An 18205-nucleotide genomic window follows, 5' to 3' on the forward strand; every position below is an offset into this window, starting at 1 on the left:
CTGGGAAGCAGCCACCAGCCGGGAACTGCCTCCCCTTGCATAACCGCTGCATTTTTTTCCCCATCGGTAATCTATTGCTCACTGCCACCCCGGGGGGGAAACAGCCTGTGTGTATGGGAGGCAGGAGAGCAAATATGGTAAAATATTTGGGCAGCTTCCCCAGGGAAAAATCCTGAGTCATTCTTCTAAATTATACTGGGGTCTTTCTTGTCCCCGGCAAGGGGGTTAAGGTTGTGACTTGCCCACACAAGACCTGGTGCGTGGCAGCCCGGTGGAAGGTTGAGGCAGGTCCGCCAGAGCCGACAGCATCCCGGGGCCACATCCTCGTGCACGGCCTGCCAGCCAAATCTACCGACAAGTCTTAGCATGCTCCCGTGTCCGCCTTCTCCCGACTCGGGGGGAGCTTCTGCCTCCTTTGCAGGTAGCCTGAGCAAAGAGCCGGACCAAGAGAGAAATGCTCCAACACCCTTCTTTCTGACCACGCACACGTGGACTTTGCACTGTAGCTGACCTGATCCAACTAAAAGGCAAACAAACTGGGAGAGGGCACGGGCTGCTCTGATCCGCAGATATGTCACATCTCTCCGTTTCCTAGAGTTTTTTTTCCCAGGACATTACTGAAATGTGTCCCTCGCTGCCAGGAGGGTTCATCCCTTGCTCATGGTTAGACTGGACTAACCGCACTGTTTAACCTGCTTGGATGGAGAAGGATGATGGAAAAAAAACCCAACCGAAACCCAACGCTTTCCTGCTGGTCTGAGCAGGGAAGCAAAAAAACCAGCAACACCCGTGAGCCCTTTCCAGCCACCAGCGCCAACTCCTTGGCCCAGAAACGCCTCGGTGCATGGTCAGCACCCGCTTGCTGCAGCCACCGCTGCAAGCCACGCAGCGTGGCAAACCCCGGCAGAGCCACTCTGCCATCCCCTGCCGTGCCCACGGATGCCCACACACGCTCCACTCTCCCACCACGCTCTCCTCCCTGCTTTCGGTTTTGTTTGCATTGGGAAAAAAATTTAAAAATTCGGAAAAAATCAGGAAAAACTAAAGGCAGGCAGGGAAAAGTCTCCTTTCATCTTTTCTGTTTCCCAGAGCATGTTTTGCTAAGGGTCTGGACTGGGTCTAGTGAGGCACGTGGCACCTCCCTCTCTCCAGCCGCTCCATCCCAGCCTTCGTTAATGCCCCACTCATTATCAGCCCCCAGCTCCTGTTTTCTTTCACGGATGTGTCTTGGCACTTTCAGTGCAAACTGAACTTCGTTTTCCCTTTATCAGGACCGGCTACTCCGTACATGGCTCGGCTGGCGTTAATGAGAAACTAACGCTCTGTCCTCCACCGGGTGGAATAAGTGACCTTTCAATTGCAGTTTAGCAAAGCGTGGGTCCCAGCCATGGAGGTCTCAAGGTCGAGGAAAATGCTGATCAAGTGGGGAGATGGTTTGGGGTTATTATTGAACTCGGGAGGTTTGTTTGGCTCCACCTGCCAAGAAAGGGCTGGGTTCAACCTTGATCTTAAGAGATGATGGGCAGGACACTGCCAGATGGCCTCATCACATCTCTGCTCACCAGACTGAGGGATGTGAATCTGGTCATGGAGGTGATTTGTGTGATTATTTTTTTTTCCCCCTGCCTGGGACCTCCAGCTTCAGGAAAAAAATCTGTTAGAGGTGTAACGACCATAAAGACAGTCCTCTGCGGAGGCTCCCTTGGACAAGACCCCGTTGTTCTCCTGGGCTCTCCAGACACCTCACTGAGCATCAAGACCCAAGTTATCTGCTGTCACACCACGTCCCCTCCTCAAGTCTGGCCTGAAGCTTGCGGTCCCTCCAGGAAGCACTTCATCCATCACATAGGCCAGCTCTTGTGTTGCTAGAGATGCGGTTTAGCTCCAGCCGTGCCCTCACACCCCTCCTGGTCCTGGTGGGGCAAGGAGAAGACAAGAGAGTCCCTTGTGTTCCCGCCTGAGGCTGCTTTCCCAGGGCTTTGTAGAGGCAAGAAGGCAGCACAATTTGTGAGATCTTTGACCGTCTCAGCCATTGCTCCCTGCCTCAGTTTCCCCTTGGGTAGCACCCGGAGCCCTTATCCACCCCATGCCCCCCAGCTCTGCTCCCCAGCACCCTCCCCACTCCCCAACAGCCTCTGGACTCGGAGCAGTAAGGGTTTCCATCCTGTGGCTCATCCTCATCACCCCGTAACCGCTCTTTTCCAGGAGACACAAGCTTTACAGGGAAGAGCTCAACCTAACCTCCCCGGCAGCACCGCTGCCGCTCCGGCCGGAGGCCAGTTGGCTCCAGTTCCACCTGGGTATCAGCCGGGATGGGCTCTACCCACGCTCCAGTCCCACCATCAACAGACTCCTCCGGGACATGCAAGACTTCACCACTATCAGTGCCGGTAAGCACCCTCCTGCCATGGCGATGGGGCCATTGGGAGCTTCATGGGGTTGGGGGGCTCCAGTCCCCCCAGGTCACATTTGCAAACAAGGCAGGGGCTGTCGCTCGCCGGAGGAAGCCCTGAGCCCTTTGCCGGCTTCCCGGCAGATTTTGTGCAGTGTAGTTGCCATGCCCTTACCTTGAGATGGGAGGAAGGACTTGGCTGTAGCCCTCGATCCAGCATTTTTTGGTGCCAGCCATGCCGGGGACCCATTGCGTGGCAGTTTAATCCCAACAGACTGCCTCAGCTCCCCGCTCCAAGGGGACTGCACCCTTCGCTGTGCACCGATGGCAGCGCTCCCCTGCATGCCCAGTGCTGGGAGGGGGGGGGGTCAGAAGCAAAAACTTGAGCCCGGTGGGGTCTCACTGCTCCTCCTGCCCTTGCAGACTACAGCCAGGACGAGAAAGCGCTGCTGGGAGCCTGCGACTGCAGCCAGAGTGAGTGCGACGCTTCGGGTCCCTGCTCTCCCCTTACCCGTTGTTGCTTCAGTTGACCCCAATCCCCAACTGCTCCACCCTAAATTCAGCAAGGGAAATGTAAAGCCAGGCCATGCCAGGCTCTTCTCCCTCCAGTTAAAGCCTGCCACCCCAGCAGAGGCTGGGATGTGGGTGCCAGGACACCAGTATGCCACTGGTTTCTACTGGGGGGAAGGAAAAAGTCCCACAGAGGACGTAAGAAATGGCTGTTGGGAGAAGTGCCAGAGGAAAATCTCCTCTATGGCACCGGGGAGAAGGAGAGAGGAAAAATAACGGCAGAAGCAGAGGGGAGAAGCACCAAAGCAGAGGGTCGCAGCTGGAAGGAGCTGTGGGATGCGCTCACCGGGGTGGAAAGCCGAATCACGCCGGAGCGCGTAACCGGCGAGGCTTTCCAGGCAGCTAACGTCCCGTTTCCTCCCCAAGTCGTGAAGCCCAGCGGCGTGCACCTGAAGCTGGTCCTCAGGTTCCAGGATTTTGGGAAAGCCATGTTCAAGCCCATGAGGTAAGGCACACCGGCAGACCCTCCTCCCCCCCCCCCCCCCCCGCCGGCATATCCATGAACCGAGGAGCCCCGAGCGAGGGGTGCGAGCATCCTTGGCAAGAACAGGCACACCACAGCCGCGTCTTTCCTCTCCTGCGCTCAGCTACCTCGACAGCTGAAAAGGTTTAATTATTATTGGCTGTTCGCACCATCCCAGACACGCACGGATAAACACCAGTGTTCCCACGCTGCTTATTGACATTGGAAATTTCTCGGTTCATAGATACCAGACGGCGAAGGACCTTGGGACACTTGTTCTCCTGAGAGCTTTGCTGTTAGGGACTGCCCATTTCTTCTTCCCCAGCTGACTTTGTGCTTTACCTTGTTTCTCCTTGGATTCCCCAGCGTATTTCCAAGAAATAGCCATCAGTCCCGGTTACCTCAAACAGGAGTTTTAAATTGCTTCTGCGCTTATTTGTAGCCCCTTGGGACTCTTCACATTTATTCCCCCTCACTTTACTTTCCGTACACAGGCACGGCAGCTGGCAGCACGCTGACTCCGATGGTTTGCTCATCGGAAAGCAGCCAGCTCCCCTCCTGTTGGTTTCCATCTACCTCTGCCCGGTGTCCGGGGAAAGCATCCGTGCATTCAGCTGAGCCAGGAGGGCTCAGCATTGCCTGTGGGCTTTCCTGCGATATACAGCTGCGGGAGGCTGAGCATGCAAATTCACAAGCTACACATATTGGAGCACTGTGTGACAGCCCGAAAATGAAATTAAATGAGCTGCTGTTCCCATCTCAGGGATATGACAGCATCAAACCTGAGCTCTTCTCTGCCTCCCACGGGGACGTGAGAAGTGCAGCATGGCCTCTAGCATCTTCCGATGTTGTACCCACCTGAAATGCTGCCCTAAATAAGCGGGTCTAAACTCCGGCACAAATGGTTTTAAAGCCCACAGTCAGCCCTTCTGCCTCCCTCGCCCACCCGGCACCGAGACGGGGCACGAGCGCTGCTCCCTGGCACAGCCGGCGATGGTCCCGGCTCAGCACCGGGAACTTTGGGTCCTGGGCTGGGCAGCAAGCACTGCAGTTGTGCCCGGTGGCCCTGGCCATCCACGGCCGTCCCCAAGCACACCGTGCTTGTTCCACCACTTTGTGTCCAGGCTGCCTGCCTGCACTGCTGTGCTTGGTTAAGTTAACCCCTTTGCTCTTTCCCAGGCAGAAACGCGAGGAAGAGACTCCCGAGGACTTTTTCTACTTTGTCGACTTCCAGCGGCACAACGCGGAGATCGCCGCCTTCCACCTGGACAGGTAGGAGCTTGCCACGGCATCTGCCCGCTCCGGCTGCCAGCACCCGGTCCTCTGCCCCCGGGGAGCTTTGGCACGAGAAAAGCCGTGCTGAGCCCTACAGACCTCCTCAGCCTTAGAGAAGCGATCGCTTTGCAGCACCCTTTTGGGAGAGCCGATGTGTTTTCTGGGGATGGGGTGGCTCTGGCTCTCGTCTGAAGCCGAGGGGTCAGCTTTGCCTTGGTCACTGCACGAGAACAGGTTGGCAGGTGAAGTCCAGGTTGCGAACGGCTCAGGTATTCGCCTGGCCATCACACGGCCACACGCACATGGTCCCCACCATGCATCGAAGTGCAAAGATTGAGCTCTGGCCACAGTGTGGATCCCCTCCCAATGAGGGAGTCACAAGCTCAATCAGCAACCAAGGCATGTTTTATTAGACTGAGATAAACCGCAGCGATGCGGTTTCAAGCCCTCAGCTAATGAGCAATTAACCTGGCACCTCTTCCCAGCAAGCTTTGTATTTAATAAAATCAAAGATACCCTTATTAGAAGAGGAGGGCAGCAGCCTTCTTCCCCTTGATGGGATGAGTATTGAACATCAAGGAGAAGTGATCCCTGGTGGGGGTCTCCAGGTCTCACACCCAACTTATACGATAAGCAGGACTAGACCGTAAGTCCTGGAGCTCAAACTCTGAGCGAAGGAATGAAGAGAGCTGAATTCCCTTTCCAGCTCTGGCCCTACATCACTGCGGTGACTCTGCTTGACTCAGCCACCATCCGCCTGCATCTCTGCTCCACCGCCAGAAAAATGAGGCCGGACTGCTTTTCTGAAGTGCTTTGTGGTTTTTAGAGCTGAAAGATGCTAGATGAAAGCAAATGATTATTTTTTTTTTCTTTAAACATTGCTCAATAAGTAACAGGCTAAATCCTGTTTTGTGCCCAATTCTCAGAAGCAGAAGGCATTAGCAAGGAGAAAAGCATAGCATTAGCCCTTCACCCCATGTTACTGACTCAGCAATCAACAGCAGCTTTGCACTCACTGACATGAATGCCTTTCTGCCCCAGGCCCTGATTTTTTTAAGAATATTTGAGAAGAATCAGCTGGGCATGAGAGCCCCTGGGTGCAGTGATGCCTCTTCACCTCCCACTGTCTCAGCCGTGTTGTACCAGGTTCAACACATCTTTTCTCCACATCAAACCCAACATCATAGAAGGGCCCAAAGGGCTGTTCTGGCTCCTGAAAGAGTCAGGTTGTGCGCGAGGGGATGGGAGAAACCGGTTAGGGAAAGAGACAGGAATCCTGGAGAACATGCAGAGTGTTCCAGGCAGCAGCTATTAAAATACCAAAATCCGAACTCAGCCATGTTTTGGTCCAGAGAGTGAAATGATCCTGGCTATTTGCTAGAAAGAAGCTGGGAGAAAAAAAATCCACGTGGGTGCAGTCATCAGAAGGCCCCTGGTTTACCAAGGGAAGGGACGAGAGCAGGATCTGCTGTCCCACCTTGCCATCCTGTGCAGTAACGTCCCTTTGCACCGTGGGTGCTGAGCAGCTGTCCCTTTCGTGCAGGATCCTGGATTTCCGGAGGGTGCCACCCACCGTTGGGAGGTTGATCAATGTCACCAAAGAGATCCTGGAGGTCACCAAGAACGAGATCCTGCAGAGCGTCTTTTTTGTCTCGCCAGGTAGGCAAGCGCTTGGCTGCCACAAGCTCGGATTAGACGTGTCGGTCCATGTGGGTGGAAGAGCAGGATCTGGATGCAAAAGGGGCCAGCAGGACTTGTGCTGTTGAGCAGAAATTAAATTCTTGGCTGAAACATGCACAAAGGCATGGTTACGGTAGAGGCGGCCCTCAGCCTCCAGCTGGAATCATCTGCCAGATCTACGCGCCTGCCCAATTTTGCCCAACCTTTCCCCTAGCGTCGGCCCAAATCCGTCCATCAGCCAAAATCCAGGTATAATCCACCATTTGGCAGTTTCACGTCCATGATGCGGTGAGGTATGCCGGACCATATGCGGTCACCATCACGCAATGGAGAAGAGGTCGGTCCAGGCTCCCTTGCAGTCTCCTGCAGATCACAGCTCCTTTACCCTTTCTCCTCTCTCTTCTCCTCCCAGCCAGCAACGTGTGCTTCTTTGCCAAGTGCCCGTACATGTGCAAGACCGAGTACGCGGTGTGTGGGAACCCTCACCTCCTGGAAGGGTCCCTCTCCGCCTTCCTGCCCTCCCTCAACCTGGCACCGCGACTCTCCATCCCAAACCCATGGATCCGCTCCTACTCATTTGATGGAAAAGAGGAGTAAGTGGGTAAATGATGCTGCTTCCCATATCTGCATTGCAGGGAGCATGCGGGAAGGAGAACGAACGGGGTACAGACACACGTACAGAAATTCTATGGCCAGGCAGAGGAAGGCCAAGGTTCAGAGATTGACCGTAATTAGTCTAATAACTCTTAATGCCTGGGCATTGACTGGGTTTGACTTCCAGTCTCCTGCATGCACAAGGAGGGAGATTTAAGTCCTGCTCTCCACCTCTGCACAGGGGACCAGCTTTGGGGTGCTGGTGGGACACAGCAGCAGCAACCACTGAGTGCATCTCCCCCTTCTCCTCCGTCTCCTGCAGGTGGGAAGTGAATCCGCTCTACTGCAACACAGTGAGGGAGATCTACCCCTACAGCAACGGCAACCGGCTGCTTAACATCGTTGACATGGCCATATTTGACTTCCTAATAGGTACGATGAAAGGGGAAATAAAATTCCTTCCTTCCGTGGGGCCTTCAGCATCAGTCTGTCTGCCCTCCCATGCCACGGTGTTTCTCAGAACCATCCCTTCTGCTCCAGAGACAGTTTTGGGAAACTGCTGTCACCCCACAGCCAGCCAGCACAACCCCTCCTGACGTGCAGGCAAGGGGGAGCCCCCAGCCCACCCCAGCAAGACGAAAGCAGCAGCGCTGAGCATCTTAGGCACTTCCAGCAAGATGACAAGTATATCGTGCAGATCTGAAAGAAAACGTAGGATAGTTTAGAAAATTACTTGGTCACGTGCAAGGGAAACTCTTTTCCTCTGTCTGCCCTTTAACAGGGAACATGGACCGTCACCACTATGAAATGTTCACCAAGTTTGGGGACGACGGCTTCCTCTTACATCTGGACAACGCTAGAGGGTGAGGCTGTGGGAAGACATCGGCGATGGGGAGGGGAAGGTGGTGGGCTAAAGCTCTAAAAGCACTAAAGCTCTGTGCTCTCTGCTTACCCCCCCTCCAGGTTCGGGCGTCATTCCCATGACGAAACCTCCATCCTGGCCCCGCTCTCCCAGTGTTGCATGTAAGTGCCAGCTTCATCTTCTTTCCCAGACATGTTGGTATTCCCACCATGAGGGACTGGCAGCACTTACTGCTGGAAGTCACCCGGGCTTGGCTCCATCCAGCAGAGCAGGGAAAAACCCCCGCTAATCCCAGCCAAGGGGCCAGGCTGGACACTGGAGCATGGGAATCACAAGTTGTCCCTGAAACAGGGATTAACCTTCTACGTCAGTTAGGAGTATTAAGCCGTGTTGCGCTGCAGCCCGCTACGGTGTCACACATCTATCCTTCCTGGACACCTTCCCATTGAAGCTAAAAGGACTTGCAAGCGTAAAAGCTTTCCCTGACAGACCAGGAGATGCTGTCCATTGGATCAAACCCTTCCAGAAGCGCCTACTAGCATTTCCCAGCCCACCGACATGAGGTGCTATCAGCCCCGTTTGTCTGACACGAAGCTCAGACATCTCTATCCAAAAGCCTGGTAGAACTTTGATACAGTTAATCAGGTTTCTTCTTCCCATGGCATTAAGGAGAAGCTCATAAATTTTACTATTTGAATCCTATCTTCCCCCTTTATTAATTCACATAAATCATCAGCTGAAAGTTAAATTTAAGAGACAGAAAAAGCTGCTCTTCCCTGTGGCTTCTCTTTAGGAGATGCCTAACCTATTTCCTCACTGTACCTGCTCCATCTCAGCCTTGGGCTGTTAACTGAACTCTCTCCCCCTACACTTGTATTACTGGATCTAATTTTAAGAACTGTTATTTGCACCCAGTGAGTCTTTTCATTTATAATTGCAGGCTCGCAGTGAATCCTTCTTTGGAACTCCTATTTTGTGCAGTTTAAATTAGGTCTGCCTCTTAATTTGGCCCGTATACAGTAATATCCACAGGTCAGATCCTTCCTGTTCTTCCAGATCCACCTCCCACAAGCTCTTCCTAATTTATTTCTCCTTGTAAAAGGCAGTGGTAAGAAAACCTGTAAGTCACACCTTGTAATTAGCTAACTAGGGCTGAGAACAGCATAAAAAACAACTCATGTTGCCCAAGGGAGACACACAAAACCTCATTTCCCACAACAGCCAATCCATTCGGAGTGCGGGAGCAGCCAAAAACGCTTGGAAAGGAAGAAAAAAAAAAAAGGTTTATTTGAGTAAGCACAGAGGCACAGATTTCAGCCTGCCCTGACCAACTAGCTGGACTCAGCTCACCGAGTCGCCTCGCTGTTCCTACATGAAGTTAAGCCATGCACACCTTAGCAGGAACAAAGTCCTCCAGCCACTCCAGACGAGAAGGACCACTCAAACCGCGGCCATGCTGAACAACAGGCTGCTCGCTTGCCTGTTCAACACGTTCATCTCGTTCCCAGCCGAGTTTTTCTCCAAGTTTGGCTTCCAGCAGATTTAAGTCTGGTATTTTTAGCTACCTTTCACAGCTCCCCCACCTTGTCCCACATGCTGAAGTCTGCTGCTCTCCTCTCCCAGCCTTGCTCCGAGTACAGTAAATGGCACAGATACAGCCATGCAGCAAAAGATGGTCTTTTTTCTGAAAGGGCCAAAACCCTCAATAAGGCACAGATAGGCCCGAAAACAGCCCCTAGTTAACCCAGCACATGTATCTTCTTGGCTGATGAAGTCCCTAGAAGGCTCTGGGTCAAATCTTCGACAATTCAGTACAACAGCAGGGTTACAACCGCCCGGCAGGAGAGGAGCAGGGCCAGCGACAGGATTCCCACCTCGCGCTCCTTTCCACGTTCCCCATTATTTCTTGTGTAACCGTTAAAGCATTAAATAAGCCTTTCCCCACAGGGTCAGACCATCCCGTTCTCCACCTCCAAGCCCTGTCGCTGTTGGGACCAGAGCAAACACAGCTGGTGTTTACCCGCAGCAGCTCCTCGGAGTCACCCCTTGCCCAGGAGGAGAGCACACACGCTCTCGTTTGCCGCAGTTCGCATCTGCTCTGTACAAGGCTTTTTCTGGCAGCAGCAGTGGAACCTCACAGCCATGCTCCGGCAGTGATTTAAAGCCTCATTGCCAGGCTTAGCACTTGATCAATTTTTTTTTTTTTAATTTTTTGGGGTTGTTTTTTTTTTTTGGTAGGAATATTAATGCAAGCCTGGCAGCAGGCAGCCAGGACGACAGCCACAGTTTAAGTCGCCTGCCCAAAGCCGTGCACCTCGCTCGGCTGCTCCAGAACGCTACCAGAACCTGGTGCAATTCAGCAACTTCTCAGCCAGGCACAGCAGCAGCAACAAGCCTTTCTGCTGGCATCTGAACAGCATGTGTCCTCTTAAGAGTTGCAGAGAGCCAGATCGCTGTTGCCAATCGATGCCCTGGATAAATAACAGGCATACAAAGGCAAATTCTGGAGCTGGTTGAAATGTTTCTGACTACACCTTTTTCCATCTGAAAATTCTGGCTCAGCTAAATAGGAATGGCTCCAGGAACATGGACTACTTTGTTTCCAACATTTAAGGAGCAATAATTAAAACCACCGATTAATTTCAGTATTAGAGATGCTAAAGTCAAAACACTTTTGCCGAGGATTAAACAAATGATTTCAGAATACTTAGTTTTGTTCCTAGAAGTGTTCCAAGACTTCATCCCACTTTCTGTCAAAGGGAAATAATATTTAAATCTCAGTACCTCTTAAGGTGAAAAGTCACAGTTAAAGCAGTTCCAGGGAATACTCCCTCTTTTTGCTCAGTTTTGACAGAGTTTCTCATTCATGCCTCTTCATTTTACCTCGCCCTCTGCCCCCACCCTATAAATGTCATCCTGGGAACATGGCACCACCCTGCAGTAATCTGGGGAGCTGGGTCATCTCTGACTCAGAGAAAAACCACTCATTACTGAGAACTTCTATCATGTTTTTCTCTCTGATGTCAGATATCTGCAGTACAAATACTCTGCAGTCTGGAAAAAACAAAGGAAGAAGCAGAGGTTTCTGCAAACATTTTCATTTCCTTCAGAAAGGGAAAGCTTTTGTTCCAAAGTTCTTTGTCAAGTACCTTCACCCATCTCTGCCCTTCCTCCTTCCCCTACTACCAAGGGGCTCAGACAGCTGGTTCTTGCTAGGATGCCACAAGAAGTTTGCATTAAGATGTCTGATTTCTTTTTTTCCAGAATAAAGAGGACAACGTTATTACGACTCCAGCTCTTGGCTGAGCCCGAATATCGGCTCAGCGACATGATGAGGGAATCCCTCCTGCAGGACCGCCTGGCACCAGTCCTCACCGAACCCCATCTCTTGGCTTTAGACAGACGGTTACAGCTTATCCTGAAAGCTGTGAGAAAATGCATAGACACTTACGGAGAAGCCAAGGTGGTGGCCAACGACACCACGCAGCCCGAGGCTCCTGCGTCTGACAGAGTGAAGCTGACCACTTAAAACAGTCCTTAACTTATGCTCAGAGGTAGGGAAAACCCCTGCAAGGCAAGCAGCAAGGTTTAATAGCTGGTAATTTCCATCTACAAACACTTGTGGAGACTGAGAGGGGAAACTCTTCAGAAGATCTTCAAGAATCACACTGGGCTTCCATGCTGGGTACCCAACCAAAGCTTCTGGGCTTGGCCAGTGTGTCGGTAAGTTGTGGTCTGACCGCAGCAGACCCTTACACCCCGAACACCAGCTCTCTGGTGGAAAAGCAGCGATCTCCTGTTCTGTAGTTGGTCATGCCTTTGGGAGAGCGGGGGAACACATGGCCGTTGGTTTGCTCAACCTGCACAGGATCTCAGTCTTGCTAGTGAAAGACACAAACTAGATCCAAGGATGAGGCTTGAATAAAGAGATGCCAAGAGCATTTTCCTCTTATTAAGGCTCTGTTCTGTAATCAAGACTGTGTATTTGAGAAAAAGAGCAGTCTTACTTCACAAGGGCAGTACCTGCCACTGAGACAAGGTAACGGGTTGATTCAGCGTGGTCAGACTGAAAAGCATCTGTCCAGTACTCACCAGCAAGCCTGCCTGCTGCCTCCCGGTCTCTTCAATGGTGATCAACCCACACCACTCTGATCTGTGCGTGTCATTCAAAAGCCCACTGCTTCACAGGGCAGTAAAACCAGTTCTGCTTTTTTGACCTGCCTCATGGGTGGAAGAGCCAGTTTGGGTTATGGGAGAAAGGCAGATGTGTGTTGCCTTTGACCCCAAAGGGGGGGGGGGGGGGGGGGGGCGGGGGACAAGACCAAAACAAAACAAAGAACAAAAAAAAAAAAACCCAAAAAGCAAAAACCCAAACTGCTCAGAGGCATACAACTATTTACAATTCAAGAAGCCACCCACTTCTGGTGAAAACATTTTGCCAAAGTGGAGGGGATTTATCTCAGGTCATCTTCTCATAGCTTTAAAATCACTTAGGTTGTCAAAATTCCCTGGGAAACAGAAATGGTATCCTGCCCCCCCATCTCTGTGCATTTTGAGGAGATGCAATAGGAACTGGAGACCAAAAAAGTGCAGGAAGAGACTTATCGTAGATCTTTCAATTTGCAGTTTTCCCCTTGCCTCCCAATGACAGGGCTTAACAATAACTTGATTACTGAAGCTCCCTTTAATAACTTTTTCCTTTAACTGTTCAAGAACAATTGCACTGAGCCTTTTGGCAGCGTAGGGAAAGTAGTTGAGAATTTTGTTGATAATTTATCATCCTTAAAGAAAACAAAACAAAAAACCCAAAACCCCACCACAACCAATCTACTAGAAGCTCATTCTAAACTAACCTTTAAGTTAAACAAAAAACATCTACAGCACTGCAGACTTTTCGGAGGAGAATGCTAAAACCATAGCCCAAATGTAGTCAGGCAGCAGTTGTTAGGTTCTCAGCAACCTGCTGCACCTACCACTGGCTCACTTTTTCACGGGCTGGAATTTTGCCCAACCTAAAGGGAACTCGGTGACACTGGCAGCAAGCGCCTGGATCATGCAAGAAAGGAACAAAGCTTGTTTGGCCACAGCTATCGTTTTTCACAGGGGACTGTGCTGACATTTAATTCAACTCCACAGCAATTCTACAATTGACTACCTGTCTCTCCACACTGTAAAACTACAGGAGAGACAGTAGTTGTAATTTGAGTATGTCCCTACAGGTGCCTATCCTGTTCTTTTGTACGTTTGAGGAAGTTTGGAGTGTTTCTACTCAGCAAAGATTCCTCCAATATTCTGAAGCCACAAAGGTTAGCAAAAGAACCCCACAACCACCCATCCAACCAAAATTACAACCCTACACCATGCTCTTTCAGTCTCTCTCGACTTGTGATTCAGCCATCTCCTTCCATTTCCAGCTTTCACAAAAGCAAGGTTTTAGACAGTCTCAATCAAACAAACAGAATTTTCAACACTGGTGGGCTTATAGACCTTTTTACTCTTGTGGACAGAGAATGGATGAAAATAAAGGGATTTAACTCACTCTCAGCATGCACAGTGCAGCAGTTATTTCAGCACAGGACGCTCTATTCCCAAAGTTGTATCTCCCTCTACCGGTGACTTTCTGTCCGCTTGCCACACATGACAAGCCCAAAATTAATTTGATCAGTGTCATGGAAGGGTTACTGTTGGCTGCTTGAACAGGAAGAACATGGCAACAGAAGATAAGTTTAAAAGTACAGTTATAAGTTTGGAAGTGGAAGTTTTAAAGTTTCATTTTAGGTAATAAAAAAGTTTTCAGCCTTTTTTTTGGTCAAGGGGATGGGGGAAAGGGAGGACCAGATGCAGGAAACAAACCCACGGGTATTTAAATGGCTGGTACACTCACTAACAGGGGTTGCAAGGTTGCTTTCTTATTATTTTTATTCTCCCTTACATGGTAGCTTTTCAGTGTGTCTTCAAAGTTGGGTGATACTTTTCTCAGAACCAGGTGCAAAACATGTCCAGTCTGAGCTGCTTTACATCACCACTTCTCAAACTTTGCCTGCTTCATCATAGTGTGAAAATCCCACTTTTTTATTTCTCACCATCTGTCCACAAGGAGTCATTCATGATTAATCATCCCATGTTCAAAACTTTCATTAAGGGTATGCAGAGATGGGAGCAGACAACTTACAAAAGCTTATGAGCTCCAAAAACAGTGGCTGGGCCAGGAATTAGCAACCTTAACAAGAGGTCAAAGCAGCACGAGTTGCTAAGAGACACTCAAGCAAGACGCAGGTACCTTCTCATTTCAAAAGCAATGATGTGCACCCAATGCCAGAACTTCAGAGAAGTTCCCGGGTCACAGGCACAAGTTGTCTCGTGGAGACCAAGCTCTCTGGCAGGCTCCAGAGGGGAAGGTTCAGTTGTGCTATAAGCTAGGACTTCAGCTCAAGCCTGCAGAGTTAACACAAACCTAATCCATTAAGCTTCTTAGTTTCTACCACCTCTTTAATAACATATCCTCTAAGGCCAAAGGAAAACACAATATAGGGATGGGGAAAAAAAAAAAAAGACACTGATTGCATTTAAGAATTTAAATCATTTTATTGCTTTACCTGCCATTAGGACAATCTATAACAAAAGGAATATAATATAATATATTAGCACATACAGTAAATCAGACTTATATAGTCAGGTAACAATACAAAAATGGTCCTCTGGTTGACTATAGCTTTCTAGGGCAATAGACTTCATAAATTTGCTAAAGGTGGACTAGCAAAAAATTACTTCTAAAGCCCTGAATGTTAGCTAAGGCAAAACTATGCCAATTGTGGTTTCAAACATATTTAAATTGCACACAAAGGTAAAGCTATAACTGTGATTAATATTTAACTCAGACTTAGCTGATTTATCTTAAAATCTTGTAGGTAAAACTACAAAAGGGAGTAAACAGCAAGCTAAAAAGATGCAGTAGTGAAACTTGATTAGAAAGCCTTATATAAAAAAAATGTGCACTTTTTTGTGGAGCTCTAACTAGTTTACACAGTTTTTGGTGCTTTAAAGTAACACAAAGAACACATATGAAGAAAAAACCTGGATAGAGTCAAAACTTAAGAAAACAGTTTTACCAAAAAAAAAAAAACCCCAACAAACCCAAAAAAGAACCAAAAAGGTAGCATTTGCTTACTTCTTAAGGACTATGGCAGAAATCCTCTACTCAACATCTTTGAATAGAGAACTCAAACCACTAGCATTTAAATCCCATTATTGGGATTTCAGGTTCAGAAATACCCTGAAACCTTTCGTAAAGGCTTGATACCCTCAGTATTATTTTGCATCAATTAGCAAACTCTTTGTGATTATCTGCATGCCTGGGAGAAAGTCTGCTGAACTTGAATCCACACAACCTCAGAAAGGAAATAAAATGAGGGCTCCATCGTTAGAAGTAGTTGCACAACAAATGCAAAATTGCTTGCTGTCACTCCCAAATACAAACCTACACTACTTTATATAAATTACAGTTTAAAGGAAACCTTAAAAATTGCCTACCATTATTGAACTGTGGAATTCAGTAAAAACTTTTGGGAAGTATTGGTGCGCACAGAATAATGGAACACAAAGCTGGTAAATACTGAAATACATTTAAGACTCCGCAACATATTGAACTTGGAAAAAAGAGTGAGTATGAAATATGTGTCATGTAAATTCCACAAGCAAGGAAAGAGTATGCACCTTTTGTATTTAAACTACATTTATAATTAACCATTTTAAAAGTTATGAATTGACTGATTTAAAAACTTAAAATAACTGAGTGTTGCAGGAAAGTTAAAACATTCACTTTTTCTGCCTCACATTCTCTACCAAGAATAATGGCATCTATATAGACCAGCAATCTTGCCACCTGCAACTGATGCTGGCCATAAATACTCAACATTTATTTTCCCTGGTAACAAAGCATCACCTGAACTGATGAACATTTTTTAAGAAGTCAACTGAGGAATACAAAGCAAGCAAGAGTCACAGGGAAAATAAAATGTTTGCTTCCAATTTCTACACCAATCTAAGTACTTGAACATTACTAACAGCTGGACAGCTGCACCATTCTTACACCAATCTATGTACTAGAGACCAAAGTCAGGCATTTCACGTAATGTTTGGTTCTTGCCACTTTGAACAGGAAGTTTTAAATGGCATATCTATCGCTGAAGAAAGAACAAGAAAAAAATCAGTTGCGGCAAGTCAGCAAATTAAGTAACAACTGCAGTAGTTCACCAGAACTATTAACCTTGAAAGCTTTGATTTACACTTGACAAAAACATAACTAAGCAATCTTAAACCAGCAGACACAGGAACAATTATACTGTTAAATTCCAACTGTGGCTTTCTTAGCAGCTGACGCCTCACGACTGAACCCAGGATTACAGTACCCAGAAAATTAAAAAAAAAAAAAAAACCAAAAAACAAAACCCAAGCCCCAAGAAGCTCAATTACAAGGGCAGTTCTCATTTGAAAAGAAATACAGCAGATTATGACCACAGCATTAAAATCTGTCCAACACCTTTAGAAGAATTTCCCCCCTCCCCTCTGCTGTCACCTCCTTACTCTATGGCAATTGTCATGGTGCCAGGAGATCTCTCCCTCGCTGAAGCAAGGCTGCATTTGCCTGAGTTGGACACTGTTGCACAGAGAGAAGCCATAAGAGCAAACATCTCCATAGAACTTTTTCTATTAATTTAATGGGACAGAGAGCACAGAACTAATATGCTCTAAATTAAAAATAGTGCCATGATAAGCAATTTTTTTTTTTTGTCTTTTTTTAAACAGACAGGAAGCTGCAAGTGCCACCGGCAATGTGGCTCTGCACAAGGGTAATAAAGCAGTCTGCATTCGTGAAGCATGTTTTGGATAGGGAGGAAGGTTTCAGACAGACAGTGATACAAAACTGTTGTACTGCTGGATGTTTCGCTTGAGAATATCCGAGCACGGACCCAGGACACGTTCGAATCGGGGTCGATCAAGCTTTACACATTTCAACAGGCCACGAGCGACAACTGTGGCAGCACGGGGACGGTTCATCAACAGAGCTATTTCACCTACGGCAACAGGAAAGTGCAAAATGTTAAAAACGAACGTGCAAAGAGCCAAAGAAATTATGCTGTTGTCTTTCAAACTGCTGCAGGAATTGAACAGAATGTAATTCATGTTTTAACACTGATCAGAGCAAGTATTTATACAGTTACATTAGAAGCAATTGTGAAGGCAGTGTAAAAAGACTACTTGATGGACTGACTAAGGAAAATTTTCTTTACTAAAAAGCCTGTCTGCATTCAAGTCTCTCTGAAGAAGGCCTAAAGATTTTCAGCACTGGTTCTATTTAGGAAAAGGTCATGTCTCGATTAACCACATGATTTTCTTAGTCAACAAGTAGTTATTTTTCTAACACGTAAGGTATGCTACTCTTCAATACTGGTATTTCAAGGAAACTCAGGACAACAAGACCAGCACACGACAGAAGCCTTTAACCCACAGCTAGCCAGTATCAAGAATCTGACTTGGCCACGGGGCTGTGGAAGATGAGTATCTTGAAGTCTGGGATTCCCATTTCACAAGACACACACAAACATGCCAAAAGCTTCATTTCAAGTAACTGTTACAACTGCTAAACAATATACTTGGAAATGAAGTTTTCAACAGGTCCTTGTTTCCATTGGTGACAACAGCTACCCCTAACATTCCTAGCAACAACAGTGAAGGAAGCCACAATATCAGTTTCTGGGTTTGTTTTTAAGCAGTTGGGCTTGTTATCTCCAAGTTCAGGACTGAGGAAAGAACTCAGTGCTCCTCAGAGAATAAATTTGCCTGCATTATCAGAAGGCATGTTCAAAAGAAATGAGAAAAAACTTTTCCTCTGTGCCCAATTAAAACTCTTGAACTCACTAGCCTCCAAAACACAGGCTTGCAAAAGAGTAAGTAGGTTCTAAGGGAGAGTTAAACCCCCAGAGGACAGGTCTGCAGCACCTGAACACAATGGTAGAGGTAACATTTAGTTTAGGAGTGGGAAACTCAAGAGTACACATCAAGGGAAATATTAGAAGAGACTGAAACGACACACATAGAATAAAAATCTAGTACTAGATACTGAGCTAAGCAGACTTTTGGTCAGATCCAGTACTATTAGTGCACTCTTGAGTACATCCCACTTCAGGCCTTGCAACAGAGTTATTTGTTGATTACATCATCTACAAAGCTGAAAAACTGAACAGACAACCAGAAGGCTTTAGCAAGACGACTGCTTAGAAAGAGTCATAAGGAAAGAAGACCTACTTTAAACATGAAAAAGAAGTTATGCTTTTTTTTTTGGGGGGGGGGGGGGGGGGGGGGGGAAGGA

The 18205-nt window shown here is 48.0% G+C and overlaps 2 protein-coding genes across 3 annotated transcripts in view; one reads left to right on the forward strand and one right to left on the reverse strand.

Annotated features, from left to right (window-relative positions):
• Positions 1-2203: 2203 nt before the first annotated feature.
• FAM20A (family with sequence similarity 20, member A) lies at positions 2204-11503 on the forward strand (the record flags this gene model as incomplete). The annotated part of the gene is made up of 10 exons (XM_010578585.1): positions 2204-2390; positions 2816-2866; positions 3329-3407; positions 4605-4697; positions 6244-6359; positions 6793-6973; positions 7297-7406; positions 7756-7837; positions 7938-7997; positions 11101-11503. Coding segments are annotated over 10 exons (1224 nt in total), but the record flags the coding sequence as incomplete, so codon positions are not given.
• Positions 11504-14396: 2893 nt separating this feature from the next.
• Positions 14397-18205, reverse strand: part of PRKAR1A (protein kinase, cAMP-dependent, regulatory, type I, alpha) — a 16890-nt gene continuing 13081 nt past the window's right edge. For both annotated transcript variants that reach the window (XM_010578586.1, XM_010578587.1), the window contains one exon: positions 14397-16910. In XM_010578586.1, the coding sequence (XP_010576888.1) occupies positions 16738-16910 (173 nt within the window). In that variant the 3' untranslated portion in view covers positions 14397-16737. The remainder of the gene's footprint in view (positions 16911-18205) is intronic.

This window comes from Haliaeetus leucocephalus, unplaced genomic scaffold, assembly GCF_000737465.1.
Source record: "Haliaeetus leucocephalus isolate CR32 unplaced genomic scaffold, Haliaeetus_leucocephalus-4.0 Scaffold646, whole genome shotgun sequence".
In the NCBI taxonomy this organism is placed as follows: domain Eukaryota; kingdom Metazoa; phylum Chordata; class Aves; order Accipitriformes; family Accipitridae; genus Haliaeetus; species Haliaeetus leucocephalus.